The sequence below is a fragment of the Schistocerca americana genome, chromosome 1 (genome assembly GCF_021461395.2).
Source record: "Schistocerca americana isolate TAMUIC-IGC-003095 chromosome 1, iqSchAmer2.1, whole genome shotgun sequence".
Lineage (NCBI taxonomy): Eukaryota > Metazoa > Arthropoda > Insecta > Orthoptera > Acrididae > Schistocerca > Schistocerca americana.
In genome coordinates this window covers 885131790-885158600 of record NC_060119.1, presented here as the reverse complement: position 1 = coordinate 885158600, position 26811 = coordinate 885131790, and the positions used below count along the sequence as shown (strand labels likewise).

The 26811-nt window shown below is 37.6% G+C and overlaps 1 protein-coding gene across 1 annotated transcript in view; it reads left to right on the top strand.

Annotated features, from left to right (window-relative positions):
* LOC124594905 (probable DNA double-strand break repair Rad50 ATPase) overlaps window positions 1–26811 on the top strand; it is a 189625-nt gene that overhangs the window by 149274 nt on the left and 13540 nt on the right. Inside the window, exon 10 of the mRNA XM_047133383.1 lies at window positions 182–310. Coding sequence (XP_046989339.1) covers window positions 182–310 — 129 coding nt within the window. The remainder of the gene's footprint in view (window positions 1–181; window positions 311–26811) is intronic.

Here is a 26811-nt window from a genome sequence, read left to right as displayed (position 1 = left end):
AACATACCACCTGACTGAGTTGACGACATGTCGATTATTGTGTTAGATAATTGTGTGCTTGTACTGCTCACCGACAGCACAGATCCAACCCTCACCGACGAACTCAACGTCAAGATAGTGCACAGCTTGTCCCTGCCACAAGAGTGCGACCCATCATGTGTTCAGGCTTTCATTTCTTCAGACGGCTCAGTCTGGATTTGGGGATGATAAAATATATGTGTGTATAGAAAACTTGGGAACTGTTTATTACATATATTACGATCCATATCCAGAATCTCGTAAGTTCCTAGGATTTATGAAAAAGGTTGTAGTAAGTAAGAATATGAAGAAGATATTATTAACACTATTCAGAGATAAAGGGATCAAAGTCAGCTTACATCACACACACAAACACACACAGGATCTCTCTCCTATGTGCCACCAGGCACATTTTCTCTGGTGTTTCAGTCAATATTTGCAATTTCATTTTCTCTTTGTGTAGATGGAGTCAGTCCACACAAATACTGCTCATCACTTTCCTCATGGAACACCCAGCATTTCTAGGAAGTGTCGGTTTGTTTCCCATTACACAATATATGATGTTTAAAGGGGAGTTTTACGTGCCCAAAAGATATAGTGCTCCCAGATTTGTCTTGCGTGATACATTTTATCAATGTATATTATCAGAGACAGTAAAACATAGCATACATTTTATCAATGTATATTATCAGAGACAGTAAAACATAGCAAATAACCAGTTCTCCAGCATCAACACTAATGCCCTTGCCTGGGGTGTCTGCTATTATCAAGCACTACTGAGTCACTGCCAAAGTACTTCATGTCTTACTGTCGCTGTTAATATCTATCAATAAAACAAACATCACCTAGACTGATCTGGGACCACTCTATAGAGTTGGCATGTAGAATTCCATCTCAAAAATAATTTTGTTTGTGGGAAACAAACCAATGCTTTTTATTGACACTGGACATTGCATAAACAAAATGATGAACAAAATTTATTTGAGTTAATTCTGGCTAGATAACGCAAATACAGTATTGCAAATATCTACTGAAACGCCCAGGAAAATGCACCTGACGACTCTTGGGACACACACACACACACACACACACACACACACACACACACACACACACACACACACACACTAGGTGTCTCTCCCAAGAGTCATCAGGTGCACTTTCTCAAGTGTTTCAGTAGATATTTGTGACTTCATTTTCTCATTGCATAACTGGAAACAGGCCAAACAAATAGAGCTTATCACATCTTTCATGAGACACCCAGTGTCAATGAAAAGCATTGGTTTGCCTCTTGTTACAATCACAGTCAACTCAACAGCAATTGCCAAACAAAATCAGTGTATCTTATGAAAATTAATTAGTTTCTTGATATAAATTATGTGTCAAGATCTAACATTTTCAGACGACAAGAGACAGTGTTGTATTGGGTTGCAAGTCAGGCATGTCTCTCAATTCAATTAACTTACATGTTGTGTGTAGCCAATCCTTTCTGGGGTAATTAGCTATGTTGATCTCCCAAAAGCTTCTTCTCTGAAGACTATAGCTGGTTAAAGGAATTTATTAAAATACTTCTCTTTCCTTGAAATAATTTCGTACTTGTAAAATACTTTTCAGTTCAATCACTGTATATTTTCAACTTTCACAGACATTAACTTCTGCAAGCTAACTTATTCCTTAAACATTAGACTCATTTACACATATTCAAATAGCAGATATTTGTCTTACTTCATTCATATCCAAAACTTGAAGTAATTCAAAAGTCTCTAGTCTTAAATGAGTCCAATACATGAATGAACATAGAAATTTATATTCAGTTCTTCATTAGTTTTTTTTCTTTTTGCACACAACAGAGACACTAAAAAGCACAGAATACTACATAAAGTTTCCTTGTTCTTCTTGACCTGTACATGGAGACTGTGGAATATACAGCAGGTGCTTGTCTGCAACAGTTCGGCTGCTGGGTCCAATTATTTTTTTTCCCCTGCACATACAAATAGGCAACGTGCATTAAGGCATATTCGTTTCTCCCACTCACCTCCCACCTCCCTCACCTCCCTCTAAAATATCAGGTGTTCGAAATGGTGGAAGGCTGAGTGGTTCTAGAATTTACTTCAAAATTCTCGAAGCACTACAAACAATGTGAAACTATACTTTAGCTCGATCTTATCAATACCAACACATTTTCCTTAATGTGTACACCAAGAAGAGGGGGGCTTCATGACCACTACAAAAAAATCCTTAAAAATTTACATTTAATCAGTTTACCTAGACTTTTATTCACCAACCTACTTCTTAAAGATATATTGACATGTAAGAATGGTCCTGAATCTGAAAATATGAAAATGACATTTGTTGCGCCAACACACATTGACTACTTGGACATACATTTTTGGCTTAAAATTTACTGTAAAATTTAGTGCAATTGCAGAATGTGGTATAAGAAATAATTAAAATCAATTAGCATTTTTTTTCAAAATTTTCAAATATAAAACACGTGACTAGATTATGATGTTTTCAAAAGGTGAACATAGAATTTTATGAGCCAGTAATGGACTTACCAGTTCTGACTACATGCAGCAATATCACATACATAGATTGTTAATTTAGAACTCAAGAGCTGCCCTAACACAGAGTCCAAAGGTCTGATAAATGTTGCTAGTGAACCAGTCAGTCCAAATGGAATAACTTGACATTGGTAACATTTTCCATTGTACAAGAAAGTTGTGTAATTCCCTGACTCAGGAGCTAAAGGTATTTGGTAGAGTTCTGTAGTTGATCCAGACTGGTCAGTTAGTTTATACACTGAAATTTATGAAACAGATCATTGATTCTTTCAGAGCTAGTTTATATTTTAGTAATTTATATTTTTCAGACTATGTGACATTGTTCAATTTTTTGTACTAAATACTACCACCATTCAATTTTTTAAGTAAATTTATCTACATGTTGTTGTTGTTGTGGTCTTCAGTCCTGAGACTGGTTTGATGCAGCTCTCCATGCTACTCTATCCTGTGCAAGCTTCTTCACCTCCCAGTACCTACTGCAATCTACATCCTTCTGAATCTGCTTAGTGTATTCATCTCTTGGCCTCCCTCTACGATTTTTACCCTCCACACTGCCCTCCAATACTAAATTGGTGATCCCTTGATGCCTCAGAACATGTCCTACCAACCGATCCCGTCTTCTGGTCAAGTTGTGCCACAAACTTCTCTTCTCCCCAATCCTATTCAATACTTCCTCATTAGTTATGTGATCTACCCACCTAATCTTCATCATTGTTCTATAGTACCACATTTCAAATGCTTCTATTCTCTTCTTGTCCAAACTATTTATTGTCCATGTTTCACTTCCATACATGGCTACACTCCATACAAATACTTTCAGAAATGACTTCCTGACACTTAAATCTATACTCGATGTTAACAAATTTCTCTTCTTCAGAAACACTTTCCTTGCCATTGTCAGTCTACATTTTATATCCTCTCTACTTCGACCATCATCAGTTATTTTTCTCCCCAAATAGCATAACTCCTTTTCTACTTTAAGTGTCTCATTTCCTAATCTAATTCCCTCAGCATCACCCGACTTAATTCGACTACATTCCATTATCCTCATTTTGCTTTTGTTGATGTTCATCTTATATCCTCCTTTCAAGACACTGTCCATTCCATTCTACTGCTCTTCCAAGTCCTTTGCTGTCTCTGACAGAATTACAATGTCATCGGCGAACCTCAAAGTTTTTATTTCTTCTCCATGGATTTTAATACCTACTCCAAATTTTTCTTTTGTTTCCTTTACTGCTTGCTCAATATACAGATTGAACAACATCAGGGAGAGGCTACAACCCTGTCTTACTCCCTTCCCAACCACTGCTACCCTTTCATGTCCCTCGACTCTTATAACTGCCATCTGGTTTCTGTACAAATTGTAAATAGCCTTTCGCTCCCTGTATTTTACACCTGCCACCTTTAGAATTTGAAAGAGAGTATTCCAGTCAACATTGTCAAAAGCTTTCTCTAAGTCTACAAATGTCAGAAATGTAGGTTTGCCTTTCCTTAATCTTTCTTCTAAGATAAGTCATAAGGTCAGTATTGCCTCATGTGTTCCAGTGTTACAGTATCTACATACTGAATAATAATTGCAGTTTTTATTGGGGTCCTATCATTACCCAACCTGCGACTCCACATGAGATGAAAATACACATATATTGTATATTGTAGAAAGCTGTGTTGGTACAGGTGTGAAATGAATGTTTTAAATTTTAATGCATTGTTATGTATATTAATTTTCAATCACATATTTTTCACTGTTAGTCAATTCCTTCAGTTCTGTTACTATAGCATACTGTGTCGTGAAACAAACATGTCTAAAAATCTGAATTTACTGAAGAAATTTGATTTACATGGTGAATGAGATGTAGAAAAAGTAATGAAAATAACAGAAGCAGAAGCATATTTAGGAGACAGTAATGTGTAGTCTGCCTGTCCAGAAATACAAGACAATGCACAAACAAAGGATATGATTGAAGATATTATTAAAGTAAGGGACAATGAAAAGTTGATTAATGTGATTCTAAGGCCACAGAGACCTACATACACTAACAAAAGTGGAATGATATGGCATTCAATGTACAAAAACCCAAGTAGGTGTTAGAAACAAGGTACTTTGCCTAAACCTAGCGGTCTCACAATTACTTCCAGGATTGTGTCTCTGATTGTGGAGACTTTCATGTTGGTCATTACATCTAAAATAGTTGACAAAGCTGTAAAATATGCAAAGCAGAGACAGTTTATAATAAATGAAAAGTGACTCATCCTTCTAACAATCGTAAGTGGATGCGAACAAGTACAACAGAAATATTTCATTTCATAGGGCTCCTTGTAACTATGGTAGCACTAAAAGTTAAATGAGAACAACTTTCTATGTTATGGTGCACAAACACTGTGCACTAAAGGAAAATATTTCAAGCTTCATTTCTGCGAAATACGTTTTCTGAACTTCTATCTTACATCACATATGACAACATGACCGCAAGAGAGGAATGGAGACATATAGACAAATTTGGTGCATTTAGAGAAATATTTACAGCTTTCTAATAGGAATGCTGTTAGACTATTATCCAAGAAGCTATTGGACAGTGGATCAGCAGTTGATAGCTTTCCTAGGGAAACATCCATTTAGGGTTTACATGAAATCAAGATAGATACAGCATACAGATTTGGGCCCTCTGCAATGTTGAATCTTCCTATGCCTTCAAATTGCAGGTTTACACAGGGAAAGAAGGATCTATGGAAAAGAATCAGGTGCTAGATTTGTAGTGGGGCTTGCATCTCCTTTAGGAATTGGATATGGTGTTTGCAACAGAAAACTTTTGTAGTAGTGTTCCACTTGCACAGGAGCTCCTGAAACAAGGGCTAACATTGACTGGTCCCCTTGAGAAAACAAGCTTGAAACAACATGTGAACTTCAACCAGTACCACTGAAACCACAATTTTCAAAAAGTCTTAGTATCATACATGCCTAAAAGAACAAGGCAGTAATCCTTTTGAGTTCTGAACATCATGATGACAGCACAGAAAAATGGACAAAGTGATAAATAAGTACTCATGTAATATGACTATGGCCATTTCTGCTATTCTTGAACATGACTGATACAGTAGCCATTAATGCCTACTTTATTTGGAAAACAGAAAATCCTAACTGGAAGGCTTTTGCATTCAGCAAAAGGAGAAAATATTTGCTAAGCCTAGGACATGAATTTATAAAGCCATATGACAAGCCAAGAATGTAGAATTAGAACAAAATGTCACAAACAGAAGAACATCAATGAAGTCATTATTGTTTGGTGAAGATGCAAGTCCATTGACACAGTAGCCAAGTTTAACTGAACCACTGCAAGTGTTGGCAGTGGTGGACGTTTACAAACTGTGTCCTAGCAAAAAGACAGATGAGAGGAAACCAAAATGTGGCAAACAGTATTTGTTTGTGTGTAGTGAACATGCTAGTTGTGAAAATGGAAAAAGTGTGCAAAAATTGCAGTGATTCAAATTGAAAAGTGTGTAATTACCAATAGATACTATATTTGAAAAAGAAATAATAATTTACATAATTTTTTATTACTACACTTGAGGTACATTATATCTTCATAACATTGACAGTGTAGAGGATTATTCTTTTTCCAATACTTTGTTATTCTATGTGATTATTTTTGTTTCTGTAGATTTACTATGTCTAACAGTGCATTTTGCTTTGTGGGTTCCCTGGTCCACCCTCCTGGTATACCATGAAAGTGTTTTAGCTTGGTGTGCAGAGGGTTAAGCACTGACTCACTGGTATAAAATATAAGCAGTGCTTGATATTTATTTTGTTTTCTGTGTCTACCTATAGCTCTCTCAGCCTTCACTCTCATCATTGATATTTTGATGTGATCTGGTCCTTTAAATAAGTTCTTTTCAGAGTACTTCTGGTATCCCAGAGATTTTATTCCCTGAGACCATCAGATACTTTCCCTTCACGCTCCAACTTTTATATTGACAAAAGGGCTTCCTACTAAGTTACAGGTTGCTTTATGCGCAGTTTCTTCTAATAAATCTCTTTCCATGTCATCAAAATCAATGCTGTATCATCCACTGACATATGCTACTCGCTTAATCAGTTTGATACTTTCTTCAGAACTGTGACCTTTCATCTCTCCACTGCCATTTTCAAACAGAGTCTCTACATTAATTGAATTTTACTTTCTATTACTGTCTTTCTGTAAAGTAGTTACAAAATACCTTTTGATACTTTTTCCACTGTCTTGTGTGTGTGTAAATTTTTATTTATTTATTTATTTATTTTTTGCTGCCAATTTTTCCCAGAAAAACATGGTACAAGTAATTATACTAAAACTCATTCAAATACTGTAAAGAAACCCTTAATCTTTTCCCATAGCAACAACTGGTTTCACAAACTGTGAATTTTGTTCTGTATATAAATTGTCTTCATCCCCATTTCCATGATTCCATGATTCAGCCATTTCCAACATGCAGTTTTCAGGTAACTGAAATCTTCTTTAAAGCTCCCCATAACATCTCAAAGTTTCACAATATCCGAAACTTAATTTTCGTCATCCTTTAACATATATTCACTTAAGCTAACAAAACAGCTCACTTATTTTTTGTCTGCACTTTTCAACTCTCCAATATCTTCATTTATAGTGTTACCCTTCAGAAAAATGTCAGTTACCTTGTTATATATATCTTGTCCTCATACTTCTGCTAATATATACATACTTCTCCACCGTTTTTACCTTCTAGTCCATCCCCAAATTCTTGGCTGAACAAATTGTGTAAACCCGTTCTTCTAAACATAACTTGTCAAACAGTGTTTCTTTACTGCTGTGGTTAAGTGTTCTTTTCTTATCCCACTCTAACATTCTTCACCAATGGCAACTGTATTTGCTTGGTACACCTCTATTATTATCAGAATTCTGATTTAAACATTGATCATTATCAGTGGTCCCTGCATTAACATTATTGTAAGCTCTCACATTTTGGGCTGCCAATGGAGAGGTTTGCTGTTTAACAAGCCATTCTCCCCATCATTAGGTCTAAAGGGTTGTTGTGGCTGATTGTACTCTTTATGTGGTCTGCCTCTATTTTCAAACACTCTATTATCATTTCTAAGCACATTGAACTTCGAGTAACCTTGCATGTGTTGTCTCTCTGGGTAATAATTCCAGGTATTACTGCTACAACTTCTTAGTTATTACTATTATTACTGTAGTTATTATGTCCACAACTTCCTCTCACTTATTCAAAAAATTTTTCTAGTTGTTGTCTCAAATCCCATATCCAACTTGTCTACATACTTCAAGAAATGATCAATAGAGTCATCAAGTCTGCAGTCCTAACCCCATTGTACTCTTTCAGGCAACCTCCATCTTAAGGCACTATTCTAAGTTACCCCACCAGAACATTGACTGAAATGAACTATCCTCTTTAACTGAGCTCTGGAGAATTCTTTCATGCCTTCCTTCTGCTGTCTGTAACGTGACATGTTTAGGAACTCACTCTTAATCCTAGCTCCGCCTCAGATCAAAACTTGTTTAGAAACCCCTTCCTACATCATCAAATGTGAAAATTTGACAACTTAGTGGTTGGTCAAAGACAAATATTCCTCAAGAAAGCTTTTAGCGAAGAAAATTTCCATCCCCAGGGAAACTTTGCAGTCATATTGGATCAGTTACTGTACCCATAATTACAGAAAGCTTTTGTAATAACTGTATTTCTTTTTGAACAACAATAACATTTTCTTGTAGTGTAGTTACATTAGATTTTCAATCTTCATCTGCTTCAGTTACATTTTTCTTTACCTCTTCAATTTTATCATTCAAATTTTTAGTGAAATGAAGTTTTGATTATTATTAATTTCAGTTCCACTCTTAACTTCAGTTTCTACAATGGACATTTCATTTCTAAGATACTTTTATATATCAGTCACTTTCAGTTTTATCTTATCAGTTCTGGATTCTGTTTCAGTTACCCTTTCCTCTATAACTTTCACTTTTTCATTTAGTTTTCATACCTGTTTATTAATGGCTGTTATTTGGTCACCTAACACTTGTTTAAATTTAGCAATTTGAGCATTTAGTTCATTAACTATTTTAGATTTTGCTACTGAAGTCTTCTTGGTCATTTTAGAACTCATTCTGTCTGTTTCTGAAAGTTTGCCACCAATTTCACAAAGTTCTTTGGAAATTCAACCATTTGATTCTATAAACATGTAACAGTAATCTATTTACAATTTGCAATATACATCCCGCAAACATATTCCTTACTACTTCCACTTTGACCCAATTTTGTTTGCCCTGTATTAACCTAACTTGTTCCTGCTTGCTCTATCCTTGATTGATGTAATGTAAGAGCTTCTGCTGTTGTATCATGTAATTCTGTCTCATATCCTCCTCCTCTAATTCCTGCTTAATGTTTTCTAGTGCCACTGGTAGATTAGCCATGTGAAAATATTTGACTGCCATTATTTGCAGAATTACAGTGTAATTGATTATAGTTGTAAACACTGTTAGTTCATTTCACAGAGTACAATATTGGAATGTGAGATATTGTTAGACATGGACTTAACTTAAGACACTTGAAACAGTGTCCAAGTTCAAGTTCCTGTTTAGTGCCCACAATGTTTTTAAAGATGCCACTTCAGCTTGCTGTCCATGTTATTTATATTGACAACCACTATTATTTTCACTGGCAAAATATTCAGAATAAACTATTCTGCAACAGGATAGATTTAACTAATATTTACACAGTAAAATTCTGCAGCATGACAGCGATGTAACTGGCACTCAACTTTGTTGTCTGGAACTTGTATATGTTCTCATTGGTTATGAGGTTAGTGGAAAAAATCCCACTTCTGCCAGGTTAGCTGAATAAGTACAGGATGAAAGTGGTGGAAGCAACAGATTAGGGTTGGATGCACATTTGTTAAATGAAGTGGCAATGAGAAAGTGTGTGACTGCTCCCAAAGTGTGGACAAGTTACTGCAAAAATAACTGTTAAAGCAGGTGACAATTTATGTAGATAATACACCATTAGCAAGTCCCATGTGGAAAAACATGTAAGACTGGAAGCAATAGAAAAAAGAGACATGAAGTTAAAGCTAGGAAAGACTGAATGCATTAAAAACAAATTAAATTTCTTGGGCCATGAAATTAGCAGGGTATCTATATTAACAGATTCTCCCAAGCTACCAAGTACTGAAAAAACCCACCCTAATAGTTTCATGTGTTAATGTGACTGATTCTGGTATGGGGCGGTATGCTGACCCTGGTTTGAATTAACAACATGGGGTCAATGTGCCAGCCACCCTATGTATTGCATTGCAAACATTTAAACAGTTTTGCATACTTGTACACAGAATTTATTCCCTATACATGTATATGGGTACACTATTTCTGTCTGGGGGGAGGGAGAGGGGACGTGGGGATGGATATGAGACTGACAACCTTTGCTGTTCTTTGGTCTTCTTAAACACTTCAGCTTCAGCATTGAGAAGTTTGAGGTGACCAAGAAGTAAAATAACTTAGATCCACCCTGGATTATTTGGGTTCTACTGACATATTTTAGGTTGTCTGTACCTCACCCTTCTCTGTCAAAGGAATTACAGATTCCTTGCACAATTCAGCACTTCTCAGTAACACATCAGCTACCAGATTATCTTTCTCTGTATACTTCTAATTTCAAGGTCAAACTGCTGATGGTACTTGGCCCACCTTGTCAGTCTTGCATGTCTCATCTTGTTCATTTTTAAGAATGTAAGAACCTTGTGATCACTATGTACAATCACTTTGTGACTCAGGAAATAATGTTCAAACTTCTGCGTACCAAACACACAGCCAATGACTGTTCCCATCTGAAACACCTATACAGCTGTACCATAACCACTTGCATCAACTGACATACAAAATGGCTTTCCAAAATCTGGATGATGCAGTATAACACTATTTATCAAACAGTTTTTTGTTTCTTCAGAAGTGGACTTTCACTGTTTTGTCCAAACCCAAGCGGTATCCTTTTTTAATAATCAGTGTATGCATGGTGCATGAAACAACTGACCACCTACAAAACATTGGTAGAACTCGAATAATCCAAACACAGATCTAAGATGCTTTTTATTCATGGCTGCTTCAGACTTCTCAATAGGTGACAGCTTGGAAGGATCTGGTAATATGAATTCCCTGCTTATTTTGTGGCTCAAGAAATTTAATTTGTCTCTGACACATTCAGTCTCTTCTAACTTCATGCCACCTTTTCCTATTGGTTCCAGTACTCTGTCTAGCAGACTAATATTTTCTATTTTCTTCCCTAATGCACATGGAACTTACTTACAGTGGAAGAAAAAAAAAGAAATGATCGTGCGGCATTTGGTCAGGAGGTTACGTCTGGGGAAGTTCGGCCACCAGGTTGCAAGTCTTATTTCAGGGAACATCCCATTGGGAAATTTGCACATCAGTGATGATGAGATGATGATAATGACAACACAACACCCAATCCATGAGTGGAGAAAATCTCCAACCCGGTTGGGAATCGAACCCGGGCTTGCTGCGTGGTAGGCAAACATGTATCCAGTCATCTAACTAATTTTACTTGCAGTATATAATATACAAAAATTGTCAACTGCTTTAATAGTTCTTTTTCCAATACAAGAGTCATCGCTCTTACAAATGCACACACAGAAATATTTAATCAAAAAGGGACTATTCCATGCTGCTAACAAACACCCTCACATAAAAATTCTGCATATTATGAGATTCTGTCATAAAAGGCAAAGTCCAGTATTGACATGTTATGTACATTGAAGTGTGACATTTTAGTCCAGTAACTCATCCACATTTTAGGGGACGTTTTCATTTAACTGGCATGTATCCAACACTAATTTGACACTACTCTCATGTTTAAGTACTACAACAAGGGGATTATTAAATTCACTAATTGCTTTTTTAATTACTATCTCCTCCAAAATATATTGTATTTCTTTCTTGATGGTTTTCTGTATAGCAACGTGTATGTGGTAGGGTTTCTTGAAAAAAAAATATTGCTCAGGCTCTACATTAAAATGACACTCATAAACTTTTACCACACCTCACTTATTCAAAAATACGCTGTGAAGACTGGTTAACACTTTTCTAAATTCTGTGTTTTCCAAAAAGCATTTGACTCAGCATGACACCTCCACTTATTGTCAAAAGTATGATCATATGGGGTATGAAGTGAAATTTGTGACTGGATTCCTCAATCCAATCACAGAATTCACTTGATACCCCATATGATTTTGGTAGGGGGAATACAACATGTTATCTCGGATGGAAAGTCATCATCAGATGTAGAAGTCACTTCGGGTGCACCCCGGGGAACTGTGTTTGAACCCTTGCTTTTCATGTTATATATCAACGACCTTGCACACAATGTTAACAATAAAATTGGGCTTTGTGTAGATGATGCAGTTATCTGTAATGAAGTACTATCTGAAAAGGTTGCATAAATGTTAAGTCAGAGCTTGATAAAATTTCAAAGAGGTACAGAGATTGGCAACTTACTTTAAATGTTTAGAAATGTAAAATATTGCACTTCACAAAATGAAAAAGCTTAGTATTCTGTGGCTGTAGTATCAATGAGTCACTGCTGGAATCAGTCAACTCATACAAGTACTTGGGAATTTCAGATTTTAGGAATATGAAATGGTATGACCACATAGGTTCAGTCATGGGTAAAGCAGGTGGTAGACTTTGGTGTATTGGTGGAATACTGGAGGAATGCAACCAATCTACAAAGGAGATTACTTACAAATCCCTCATGTGACTGGTTCTAGAATATTGCTCAAGTGTGTGGGACCCATACTAGATAGGCCTAACAGGGGTTATTGAACATATACAGAGAAGGGCAGCATGAATGTTCACAGGTTTATTTAATCCCTGGGAGAGTTTATTTATTCATTTATTTCATGTTCCATAGATCCATATGGGAACATATCCCTGGATATAGAATGAGTCAAGGTTTTTCACAGATTATTATTTTGTGCACAGATACATTGATCTTATCATTAGATTAAGGAAACTGTGAAGTTTAGCGTATACCATTACATATTAGTTAAGATACAGGACATCTGAAAGAATATACAGTCATACATAAATTTGAGTATTGTTCTTAAGTTATACAGGTGTCATATACAGACATACATAAATCTGGGTGTTGTATTAAGTTACACTGTACTTACAGATTATGATTAATCAATTGTAGAGGTCACACAGTAAGGTTTAAGCACAAACAAGAGATTCTATGCATTTTTGCTAAGAAATTCATCAATACTGTAACAAGATTCATCTAAAAGGAACTGCTTCAGATTTTCTTTGAACTTTGGCATGTTTCCAACCAGTTCTTTAATGTACGGTGGGAGGGCATTAAAAATCTTGGTGCCACTGTATAAAACCCCCTTCTGGACCATGCTTTTCGTTTTTAACTCATAATGGATATCCAGTTTCTTTCAGGTGTTGTAACTGTGGTATGAGCTATTGATTTCGAAAAAAAATATATGGGCAGGTGTTGTAAGGATTTGTAGAGCTCTGAACAGATACCTGCACGAGTGCCTAGGATGTACTCCACACACAATTCTTATTGCTCACTTCTGTGCATGTCACAGAGATACTGAAGGAAATGAACTGGAAGGTTCTTGAAGATAGATGTAAACTATCCCAAGAAAGTCTGTTAACAAAGTTTCAAGAACTGGCTTTAAATGATTACTATAGGAATATTTTACAACCCCCTCATATATCACTCACACAGGATTGTGAAGCTAAGATCAAAATAATTACTGCATGCACAGAGGCATTCAGTCATTCTTCCCACACTCCATAAGTGAATGGAACAAGAAGAAACCCTACTAAATGGTACAGTGGGCTGTACCCTCCTCCATGCACCTCATGGTGGTTTGCAGATTACAGGTGTAGATGTAGAAATCTGTTCTCTTGACTGTATTTTAACATCCATTTCCTCCATGATACATTTTTCTTTCTCATCAGTATTTTTTGTATTTCTACTGAATTCAGTATCTTCCCCTTATTTTTCAGTATTCTGATCAGTAGTACCCCTGTTTCATTATTATTAACAATATGATTTACCATGAAAGGCACAGTACTTACATCAGACTTTGACAAAGCACTTCTTGGCTGTGATTCAAGTCGGTCTTTCCTTGGCACTTTGATGATAAATCTGTACCAATTAACATATTCACTGTTAAACCTGGTACAATAAAACAAGGTTGATCTGGAATTATTTCTTTTATACCCTTTGGTATCAAAGTTTCTTGCTTTACTAGTCTAGATAATTTTCTAGTAGGTCTTGTTGTTGTTGTGGTCTTCAGTCCTGAGACTGGTTTGATGCAACTCTCCATGCTACTCTATCCTGTGCAAGGTTCTTCATCTCCCAGTACCTACTGCAATCTACATCCTTCTGAATCTGCTTAGTGTATTCATCTCTTGGCCTCCCTCTACGATTTTTACCCTCCACGCTGCCCTCCAATACTAAATTGGTGATCCCTTGATGCCTCAGAACATGTCCTACCAACCGATCCCTTCTTCTGTTCAAGTTGTGCCACAAACTTCTCTTCTCCCCAATCCTATTCAATACTTCCTCAGCCGGCCGAAGTGGCCGTGCGGTTAAAGGCGCTGCAGTCTGGAACCGCAAGACCGCTACGGTCGCAGGTTCGAATCCTGCCTCGGGCATGGATGTTTGTGATGTCCTTAGGTTAGTTAGGTTTAACTAGTTCTAAGTTCTAGGGGACTAATGACCTCAGCAGTTGAGTCCCATAGTGCTCAGAGCCAATACTTCCTCATTAGTTATGTGATCTACCCATCTAATCTTCAGCATTCTTCTGTAGCACCACATTTCGAAAGCTTCTATTCTCTTCTTGTCCAAACCATTTATCGTCCATGTTTCACTTCCATACATGGCTACACTCCATACAAATACTTTCAGAAAAGACTTCCTGACGCTTAAATCTATACTAAATTTCTCTTCTTCAGAAACGCTTTCCTTGCCATTGCCAGTCTATATTTTATATCCTCTCTACTTCGACCATCATCAGTTATTTTGCTCCCCAAATAGCAAAACTCCTTTACTACTTTAAGTGTCTCATTTCCTAATCTAATCCCCTCAGCATCACCCGACTTAATTCTACCACATTCCATTATCCTCGTTTCGCTTTTGTTGATGTTCATCTTATATACTCCTCTCAAGACACTGTCCATTCCATTCAACTGCTCTTCCAAGTCCTTTGCTGTCTCTGACAGAATTACAATGTCATCGGCGAACCTCAAAGTTTTTATTTCTTCTCCATGGATTTTAATACCTACTCCGAATTTTTCTTTTGTTTCCTTTACTGCTTGCTCAATATACAGATTCAATAACATCGGGGAGAGGCTACAACCCTGTCTTACTCCCTTCCCAACCACTGCTTCCCTTTCATGCCCCTCGACTCTTATAACTGCTATCTGGTTTCTGTACAAAATGTAAATAGCCTTTCGCTCCCTGTATTTTACCCCTGCCACCTTTAGAATTTGAAAGAGAGTATTCCAGTCAACATTGTCAAAAGCTTTCTCTAAGTCTACAAATGCTAGAAACGTAGGTTTGCCTTTCCTTAATCTTTCTTCTAAGATAAGTCGTAAGGTCAGTATTGCCTCACGTGTTCCAGTATTTCTATGAAATCCAAACTGATCTTCCCCAAGGTTGGCTTCTACTAGTTTTTCCATTCATCTGTAAGGAATTCGTGTTAGTATTTTGCAGCTGTGGCTTATTAAACTGATAGTTCGGTAATTTTCACATCTGTCAACACCTGCTTTCTTTGGGATTGGAATTATTATATTCTTCTTGAAGTCTGAGGGTATTTCGCCTGTTTCATACATCTTGCTCACCAGATGCTAGAGTTTTGTCAGGACTGGCTCTCCCAAGGCCGTCAGTAGTTCCAATGGAATGTTGTCTACTCCGGGGGCCTTGTTTTGACTCAGGTCTTTCAGTGCTCTGTCAAACTCTTCACGCAGTATCGTATCTCCCATTTCCTCTTCATCTACATCCTCTTCCATTTCCATAATATTGTCCTCAAGTACATCGCCCTTGTATAGATCCTCTATATACTTCTTCCACCTTTCTGCTTTCCCTTCTTTGCTTAGAATTGGGTTTCCATCTGAGCTCTTGATGTTCATACAAATGGTTCTCTTGTCTCCAAAGGTCTCTTTAATTTTCCTGTAGGCAGTATCTATCTTACCCCTAGTGAGATAAGCCTCTACATTCTTACATTTGTCCTCTAGCCATGCCTGCTTAGCCATTTTGCACTTCCTGTCGATATCATTTTTGAGACGTTTGTATTCCTTTTTGCCTGCTTCATTTATTGCATTTTTATATTACTGTTCATAAACCACTTATTCATGTTACAGCTAACTTATTCATGCTAAGAATAGAATCAAATATGGCATGGGGCAGTGCAATTGCTTCATTGCCAATACCAAGAAGTGAGTGCACCATTATGTCAGAAATATTTAACTCTGTAATAGGGTGGCTTATTTTAAATTGTACAGATGCCTCATGAAATTCATTGAGCAAATTTTTCTCAGTCTGCCTCCAGCTAAAATAGCCACTTTCTGCTGCAGTTACATATGCAGTTGATTCACAGGGTAACCAGTATTCTCATTTGCAGCTCCCTTTTCTAACCTGTCCACTAATTTCAAATCAAAATATTTGACAGTTTTTGCTCCCTTTGTTTTTTGCGCATCAGCTAAATTTTTTGTGCAACATTGTTCATCTGCATTCTTTGTTAACATAACTCATCATCTGCTTCTGCTTCATTTGACAAGCTTGAACAGCTCATAGTAACCTCAGTTTAGTTGTATTTGCTACTGTCTTCATCTATTAGTGCCTCCTCTTCAGTATTTTGCAGTACTGAATCTACATCCTTGAGAGGAATTTTAACTTGTAGATTACCATAATTGTTTTAAATGTAAGCATTTACTTCATTTTTGTTATCACATATTACAAATGAGCTATTTGGCTCTTCTCTGTCAATAATATCTTCTTTTCAAGCTTATCACGCTGTGTCCAAAATGGTGCCAGTTGGATAATTAGTATGGTTGAACAGATTATCAGTCCTGGTAGATGCCACCAAAACATCATTCCTGTCATCGGTTGATGTGTATTGATTTACTACTTTGTCCTGCATGTTGATTACTAGCTGTATTATTGTTGTCTGTCTGGTGTGATTCAGAAATTAGTTTCCCTTTCCATCTTTTCTGTCAAATGCAACAGACACAAAACCCATTGTGCAGAGAATTTCTTGATAGATTCATAAGCAGGAGTCTATTTATTTTATTTAATTAATTTATTTATTTTTTTTTTACGCCAAAATTCCCTTAATACATTAGTATGATTATCATGGGACCAGTGTTCTCTCAAGAAACCTAATTTGAACTCTGATAATGTTTGACAATGTACTTCCTGGCTGTGATTCAAGTCGGTCTTGGCTGATCAGTGTATACCATCTACTGTCAAATGACATCTAATAAAAGAAATTTTCTCATACTCATACCATCCATTTGGCAACACATCTTCACAAGCAATCCCGATCTCTTATCGGGCGTTTTACAGTTTGTATAAAATGCAAAAATTTCCATCATCCAATAACAGCTGCATAAATAGAAGCAACATGCTACACAAATTACCATTGGTTACCCTACTTTCTCCATTAGCAATGCTAGTATTTAAATTCTCTACTTGGTGTCCTACTATTACTGCTTTCTCAGAAATCTACACTCCTGGAAATTGAAATAAGAACACCGTGAATTCATTGTCCCTGGAAGGGGAAACTTTATTGACACATTATTGGGGTCAGATACATCAAATGATCACACTGACAGAACCACAGGCACATAGACACAGGCAACAGAGCATGCACAATGTCGGCACTAGTACAGTGTATATCCACCTTTCGCAGCAATGCAGGCTGCTATTCTCCCATGGAGACGATCGTAGAGATGCTGGATGTAGTCCTGTGGAATGGCTTGCCATGCCATTTCCACCTGGCGCCTCAGTTGGACCAGCGTTCGTGCTGGGCGTGCAGACCGCGTGAGACGACGCTTCATCCAGTCCCAAACATGCTCAATGGTGGACAGATGCGGAGATCTTGCTGGCCAGGGTAGTTGACTTACACCTTCTAGAGCACGTTGGGTGGCACGGGATACATGCGGACGTGCATTGTCCTGTTGGAACAGCAAGTTCCCTTGCCGGTCTAGGAATGGTAGAACGATGGGTTTGATGACGGTTTGGATGTACCGTGCACTATTCAGTGTCCCCTCGACGATCACCAGTGGTGTACGGCCAGTGTAGGAGATCGCTCCCCACACCATGATGCCGGGTGTTGGCCCTGTGTGCCTTGGTCGTATGCAGTCCTGATTGTGGCGCTCACCTGCATGGCGCCAAACACGCATACGACCATCATTGGCACCAAGGCAGAAGCGACTCTCATCGCTGAAGACGACACGTCTCCATTCGTCCCTCCATTCACGCCTGTCGCGACACCACTGGAGGCGGGCTGCACGATGTTGGGGCGTGAGCGGAAGACGGCCTAACGGTGTGCGGGACCGTAGGCCAGCTTCATGGAGACGGTTGCGAATGGTCCTCGCCGATACCCCAGGAGCAACAGTGTCCCTAATTTGCTGGGAAGTGGCGGTGCGGTCCCCTACGGCACTGCGTAGGATCCTACTATCTTGGCGTGCATCCGTGCGTCGCTGCGGTCCGGTCCCAGGTCGATGGGCACGTGCACCTTCCGCCGACCACTGGCGACAACATCGATGTACTGTGGAGACCTCACGCCCCACGTGTTGAGCAATTCAGCGGTACGTCCACCCGGCCTCCCGCATGCCCACTATACGTCCTCGCTCAAAGTCCGTCAACTGCACATACGGTTCACGTCCACGCTGTCGCGGCATGCTACCAGTGTTAAAGACTGCGATGGAGCTCCGTATGCCACGGCAAACTGGCTGACACTGACGGCGGCGGTGCACAAATGCTGCGCAGCTAGCGCCATTCGACGGCCAACACCGCGGTTCCTGGTGTGTCCGCTGTGCCGTGCGTGTGATCATTGCTTGTACAGCCCTCTCGCAGTGTCCGGAGCAAGTATGGTGGGTCTGACACACCGGTGTCAATGTGTTCTTTTTTCCATTTCCAGGAGTGTATTTGTTGATTTGTTCATATATTTCGACATAATCAGTGTTCGAATTTTTTCTATAAGGAAAGTTCAGATTCCTTGTTTATTCTTTATGTTAACTTATTTTATAACAGCTTATTCTCTGTTGTGAATTGACTGTGAACCTCACCAATGTTGGCTTAAAAATGTTATGCAGTTTGGATAACTGCTGCTCTGTTTTGATTTTCAGATAATGATAATTAGACTAAGTTTTATAATTTGAAATATCTATGTATGATTTCATTTCATCGTGAATGGCTTCAGTTTTTGTGGTTAAATCTGAAGTCAATTTATCTCTCAACTCTTTAATTACTGGACTCAATTTTAAGACTTGTTTCTTTATAATTGGAGTGCAATTCACACTTTAAACAAGATTCCAACTCATATTTTTAATTACTCTTTCGTTAATTATTACTGAATTTCATTTCAGGAAACAGAAATTGGACTCTATGTAGCATCTGTATCTCTCCTCTGTGCACTGTAACTGATTTCAAAGAACTCTTTTGCTTTATGTGACTGATTTGAATCTCTCATTCATCAAATTCCATTTCAATATCTGATACTTCCTCTAGTTCTCATTTTACTTTTGGAAAACCCACATTTTTAATTTTTGTTACTTCCCTGACCTTGTCAGAGACTCATTCCAATTTTATTTTCACTTGGTTTCCCACAGAACATCCCATCTCTGATTTAATTTCTATTTCTATCCCTTCATTCTCAGAGATTGGTTGTAGTTTAATTATCACTTCACTCTTTTCAGTAAGCTCCATCTTTGATAACTGGTTAGAAGCAATTAACAAATACCTTAAGTACTCTCAACTTAAGGTATCTGCTTGAAATTGATGAGCTATGCTGGTGTGGTGTACCAGCAATTGTGATGCAATGCATCACAATGTAATTCAGGCAGCAGCAGTGGCTATGGTGGTGATGTTGGTGGTGAGTACACCTACTAAAGAACCACCATGTGGGGCCAACACTGGTGAGTGCACCTTGTAGACCAACACATCTCCAGAATCGTGTGCAGTCTCATTCTACAAGCAGTGCCACGATGGCCATTACATAACATTGTCTTCCCTCTCTTCATCACATTCAAAGTCCCTGTGAATAGCATTCACCGTATAGGCTTCAGACTTGTGAATAAAAAGGAACAATGTTCCCACTGTTTCTTTCTCTATATCCTGCTTCTATATGTTTCACTTCATTATCCTATTTGTGCATATCATGTTCATTTTCTATATTGTTCACTTCCACTTATCACTTTCTAGAACCAATATGCATCATGTATAGAGTGCAAGGTTTCATTTCAGGTTATGGTTCATTGTCTTTTAGTTCCTAAGGTTTGTGTGATATCTAAATACCACTGCCTTTTACAAGACACTGATAATTATTTGTGCAAACAGCCAGAAAGTGATGGAGAACATGCCGCTCACAATTTTCAGTCAATCTACAAGGACACAACTAAGTTCACGGAAATAAATAAAATTTTCTAACTGTCTAAATATAATCAAGAGGAGTCAGGAACCATGATGTTTAATGAAAGTCTAGTCATTTAATAATATGATCCAAAAAGTTCCATTTATATAAAGTTAGGATAAATTGATTATTTTCAGTTAGCTCTGCTCCATACCATTTTTTCCCATGGTTATTGTAACAATTATATTGTCTGTGGCCCAAAAATACTCATCTTCTTCCAGTGTGGCCCAGGTAAGCTAAAATGCTGGACTCCTCTGATGTAGAGGAATATCTGTTTGATATTTTTAAAGATACAAAGACTGGCAGCCATGTAAAGGGAGAACACTCTTTAGTTTGCACATGGTAGTTTTTATTGTTTTGTTTGTTGCATGATTGGAAACTGAAGTAATACTTCTGTCAAGATTTTGGTTTTGTGTATTCTTCAGTTGGATATGAAGATTTTAAATATAAATAGTGAGTGGTTGCCATACACTGTGGTAAATATTGCAAGGGATGGAGCCTGCCTATTTTGGGCACATTTGTATGTCATGTACAACAATCAGTTATTAGCTAGGGAAGTTAATGATCTAATTGTAGATCATGTCACAAGGAATTGGGAAGAATGTTCTGTCATGCCACATGACTATGATGGTAATAACCACAGCAGTACCGATGCTTATTTGCTGATATATCACTCACTACCTCATACATATGGTGGGTATTATAAGTTAGTGGCAGCTGGGAAGCTTCTTGAGTTTGTATTCAAAGTTTATCGAAATGGAGAGCTGTATGTGAAATTTGGAATTGAAGGTAACTCTGTGGAAAGGCTGCACTTTACACTTAACATCTCTAGCGGTCATTTCGATGTATATGTTTTACCTCAAAATGAGGGGTTTTCTATTGCAACATCTGTTATTCAACCTAAGTTTGTCAGACCCTATTTACAAACTTCATTCACCTTTCATCTGGCTCAACTGTACCTAATTTACAGACATCACCTTCCATCTACCCTCCCCACTATGGTTTTAGAAAATGTGCTGACGGAATAAGATCCCAGGAAACTGCACCAAAAAAGTATAGGATAGCGAGTGTAAAATATGACCTCAAAAATCCTGGAAGAAAAGCTACAGAACATGCTCATCTCTGGGAAACCTCAGCTAACTCCAGCATGACAAATAGTCCAGGAGAAGTTTATGAGGTCAATAGTAACATGGCTTTAGGTAGTATGTGCTATGAGTGCAACTACTGAAAGCCCTAAAGTGCAAGGGAGAGGCTCCTGCAATGAACAGCCATGCTGGCAAGGAGCAAGTTTGGTCCTCTGAATGTTTACCAAGGCCCCTGTAACATCTGCTTGTAGGTGAGCATCCAGAACATGTCCATTTTATAAATCATATATGAAAGTGCAATGGATGCTTCACCCTGTACCAAGAAAAATACAGAAGACAGTTTTATGCCAACTTCAAGGTTCAAGGGCTACTATGTCATTTTGTAGGAAGTCTTTTACCAGAAGTTGAATGGGAAGCACAGTTTCTTGAAATACATTTTGTGAGCAAGAACAGAAGAGAAGTACATTTGAGATGCAGCAAGGTTCTTGATGTGAATTAAACATAAGTGAAATTTGTAGAAATTATGTTATACGTTGTCAACAAAAAGAGAGAGAGAGAGAGATAAATTTATGATATGTGCATCATGAAAACCCAGTGATGCTTATCCTATCCACTGCAATGCAACCACTGAAACTGAGATAGTGTTGGTGATTGCAATGAGACATCTTTATTCAGAGCCCTGATAGATGGTTGCAGTGTCTCAGGGAAGACCATCCATCATATGATGCTCAACAATATTTGTTACGTTTTATCGTGATGAAAATGGGTACTCTACAGATTTGCTCAGTTAGATGTTGAGGCCAAATTGCCACTCGAAAAGACTGTTTCTGATTCAGATTTCTATTCTTACCACTTAATGTCTAGGAAAGGAGATAAGACAACCACCTAATGCACTGTAGGTCTCTATTCAGGCAATACTTAGTTGACACATACACTAAAATAGAAACTGAAAGGCTAAGCTATATTAGAAATAACTACTGGTAACTGAGGGTGGGTAACTACATACATGCCAAAGATGCTGTTCGGGAATTGGATGTCAATGTTACTCATATTGGTCAGATGGTGGAATTACCATTATCTTCAACTGTTGGTCCATGTTATATGCATGAATGCACTCAGGATGCATTGACTTATGTCCACCATTATGGCCATTCAAATTTATTTATCACATTCACTTATAACCCAATTGGACAGAATTTACCCATCACAATGTTATAGCCAGAGTATTCCATCTTAAGGTTAAGAAAATGCAGGATCTCTTTAACTAAAGGAAATTTGCTCAGCCACTGCAACATTTTATAATCTCTGGGAGTGTCAACAATGGGGCTTAGCACATATTTACATACTTTTGTGACCAAGACAAACCATAACCCCTGACATTATGGATAAAATAAACTTTGGTGAAATACCAGAGCCTGAAAAAGATCAGATTCTATGTGATATAGTTAAGGATCAATGGAACATGATGCAGTTTAATCCCAAATTTACCCTGCATGAAAGAAAACAACAACAACTGCAACAAAGAGTACCACAGAAAATTTATTAAAGACAGTCAAATGGGTGAAGATGGGTATCCACAGTATTGAAGGAGGTCACCAGATGATGAGGGATTTAAAGTAAAAATAAAAAAAATATGAACCTAGATAACTGTTGCATCGTACCTTACAACCTAGTACTTTAACATGCTTTCAGTGCTCACATTAACATCAAGTAGTGCAAATCCAATCTATTTCAATAAATTTGTAAGAGCTTGTCACCACCTCCATCTAGATAGAAAGAACAAGGCAAAGACGCAAAAAAGTATATTTTATAATGGGATAAAACTGTATACCAAATTACCACAAGAAATTAAAGAAATAAATGAGCCCCTCACTTTCAGACAAAAGCTTAAAACCTTTTTAGTAAGTAAAAGTTGTTATACTGTAAAAGAATATTTAACATAGATGTAGATCATTAGTAACATATGACATTATCACCAAAATATTATGTAATTATAAATATGTGTATGACTAGTTACAAAAACTACACAAAATATGAGAAACCTGTTTAATTGTAAATGTATGTGTGCTCATGTGTTGTAATCTGACGACATCCATACAATATTTATTGTTCCATGGATGAATAAATAAATAAATAAATATAAAAATGTAATGATCAGGCCAAATTTTCCTTGGAAAACAATAAAGATGAGGTACAATTATATGAATGGTCTGTTACACAGCAGTTATGAGGCAGTTTGGAGAATGTTTCTCTTTCCAATTCGTTAAGAGATACCCTACAGTCACTTGTCTTTCTGTCCATCTTCATAATGGTCAACATGTTTACTTTAGATCTGAAAATGTGACTGAAAATATCAAAACAACCCATCACAAACCACATTACTGGCCTTCTTTGAACCATACAAAACTGAGCAATTTTGTAATAACTCTTTTGCATCCTGAAGTCACTTCATACTCTGTATGGAATAACAACAAGTTTATATGAAGGAAATCTGGGTTGGTAGTGCCTATCTGGCCAGGACTGATGAAGAGCCATGCTCTTGAAAAAGTCTATATGTTCACCCAATCAGTATTGAATGCTATCTATAGATAACGCTACATGAGGTTCAAGGTCTAGCAAATTTTTTCTGACCTTAAGAATGTAACTGGTATCCACCACCCCATGTTCAAAGCATTGGGATTCTGCACTGGAGGAAGCCACACTGTGTTATGCCATTTAAATTACAAGAGCTATTCACAGTGACTGTAGTAGTCTGTCAACTCTCTGACCTACTGAATCTCTGGAAAAGCTTAAAAATAATTTATCAGAAGATATCATTCATGAAATTGAGAAAAATTTAGATTGTACTGCAGAAAATATTTTGAAAACTTGTACCATTAATGTCTGATACAGATTGATGATTCAGTGTTGGCTTTCGGAGGGCAAACTTTACCGCAATGTGGCTTACCTGAACCACAACAGTGTGAAGGAGTCATGCAGAATATAGATTATCTGAGGGAAATAAACTATGAGACAAATATATTGATGCAAGTAGTCTCCAATGGCATAACTTCTCTATCAGCTGAGCACCTCTCTGTTTATCGTGAGGTGTTAAATAGTACTGAATCGGGTTTGAGTCAGTTATTTTTCTTGGATACTCTGAGAAGACTTTAATAATAAATTTGCTTCTAGCGAAACTAATAACTGACTCGGGCATTGCTTTAGATGTGGCATCATCTGACATTGCTGCTGCAATTTTGGAAGGTGGTAAAGCAGCTCACACTGCCATTTAAACTCCCAGTCTACCTCATTAAAGTTGAAATGCATGTATGCAATATCTCTAGGCAGAGTATCGTAGGTCAAGTTCCCCATCAATGTAAATTAACCCTATGGGTTGATATTATCATGGTCCACAAAGGCTGATTTGAAGCACTTAACAGAACCTTGAAAGAAATCAGAGGTGATGATCATAGGACGGGTAGAGATACTGTGCTGCTGGCAGGGGACTTTTGGCAGACTCTTCTTGTCACACCTAGAGGAACTAGAGCTGATGAGATTAAGGCATGCATGAAGTCCTCACATCTGTGGCCCTATTTAAAAAAACTGTCTCTAAAGAAAAACATGATAGTCCACGTAAGGGGCAATATGTCTGCTGTAAAGTTTTTTGAACTTCTTCTGAAAATAGGTAAGCCCATCCAGCCACAGCAATCACAGCCATAAACGAACTAATAGATAGAATGTATCCCAATATTTCAACAATGAAAATGAAGACCATGGACTGGCTTTGTGAACAGGCCATACTAACACCAAAGAACAAGAAAGCTGCTGTTATTAGTGACATACTATGTAATTACTTTTGAGGGTTACAAATAGAATATGGTTATATTGATTCAGTGTTGCAGACAGGTGAAGCAGTTCACTATCTGATGGAGTTTCTTAGTAGTGTTAACCCACCTGGCCTTCCTATTCACAAGATCCTCCTAAGGTTGGTACAGAAATTATACTACTGCCCAAACTTAAACCGGCTGAACTCTGTAGTGGTACTAGACTGCAAGTAACTATCTCTACAGAGACATTATTGAGGCCACCTTGCTTACTGTATGTGCTCAGGTTGAACCAGTGTTCATACTGTGAGTACTGCTTCGACCTTCTGACTTTGCATTTGAGTTCAAACAACTGCAGTTCCACCTGAAAGTCATCTTTGCACTGATGATTAATAAATCTTAGGGCCAGTCATTAAAAGTGGTAGGCATTGACGAGGAAGACTGCTTCTCACATGAGCAGTTCTATGTCAGTGTGTTCAAGAGTCAATGATGCAAGAGCAGCCAGGTGATTTTGGCACAAAACAGTACAACCACCAATGCATAAGAATATATAAATTCAGTTAATTTTTTTTTTTAAGAAAACTGCAAATCTTTTATAAAGAATTCCTCTATTAAATTTTAATACCCAGTCTGCGGCCTAATTTTGTAGACTACATTCACTGTTTGCACAGGTGTTGATTTGCACATGAGCAATGGGCAGAGCAACATACAAATTCAATCAAAGAAAAATAAGAAAACCATACAGTCTATGCCAGCAACACAGCAGGCTCTAAGCCTTGCATAAACATAACACTATAGTTTTATTATTGTAATGTATTTCTAAAGGCTAGTTAATCTATATGACTTTCTCAATTTTAGTCTAAAAACCTGTTTTTACTTAATAACTTAAAAAATTAAAGAGGTAGCACCACAGAAACCTTTACAGTATATTTTTGCAGTAAACTGAAACAAAATTCAAAGATACAACATTCTGTCACGTATATTAATGCTTCTGAAATTTTGTAAAATGTGGATTTTTGTGGAAACCAAACTGCTGATCTATAACTGAACAAAGATCAAGTAACCAGTAATTAGAGCACCACATACAGTAATTACGCAAGTACAGCCGTGTACAATTATTGCTTATCAGTGGAAATGCTATGTAGTTAACATGATCAGGACCAAGACCCAAGCAAAAGACATAGAATATTGCACAAATAGAATTTGCAATAAGGTCAATCAAAAGAACAGAAAAAAGGCAATTGCAAATTGGGATCAAGTTTAATGTCCAACATATTTTATATTATGATAGCTGATAGATGCATTCTATTTTTAATGAAGCGATCTGAACATTGGCAGCTTGCAACACAAATCTGTATTGTGTGACTTTTGGTGTAATATGGTTTGAAAACTCCCAACCTATTAAAAACCTATCTATTTTTTATAGTTTCCTGATCTGACTCCACATCAGTACTGTCCACATAACACACAAGGTTTACATTGTTGATTGATAAAATACACTCCTGGAAATGGAAAAAAGAACACATTGACACCGGTGTGTCAGACCCACCATACTTGCTCCGGACACTGCGAGAGGGCTGTACAAGCAATGATCACACGCATGGCACAGCGGACACACCAGGAACCGCGGTTTTGGCCGTCGAATGGCGCTA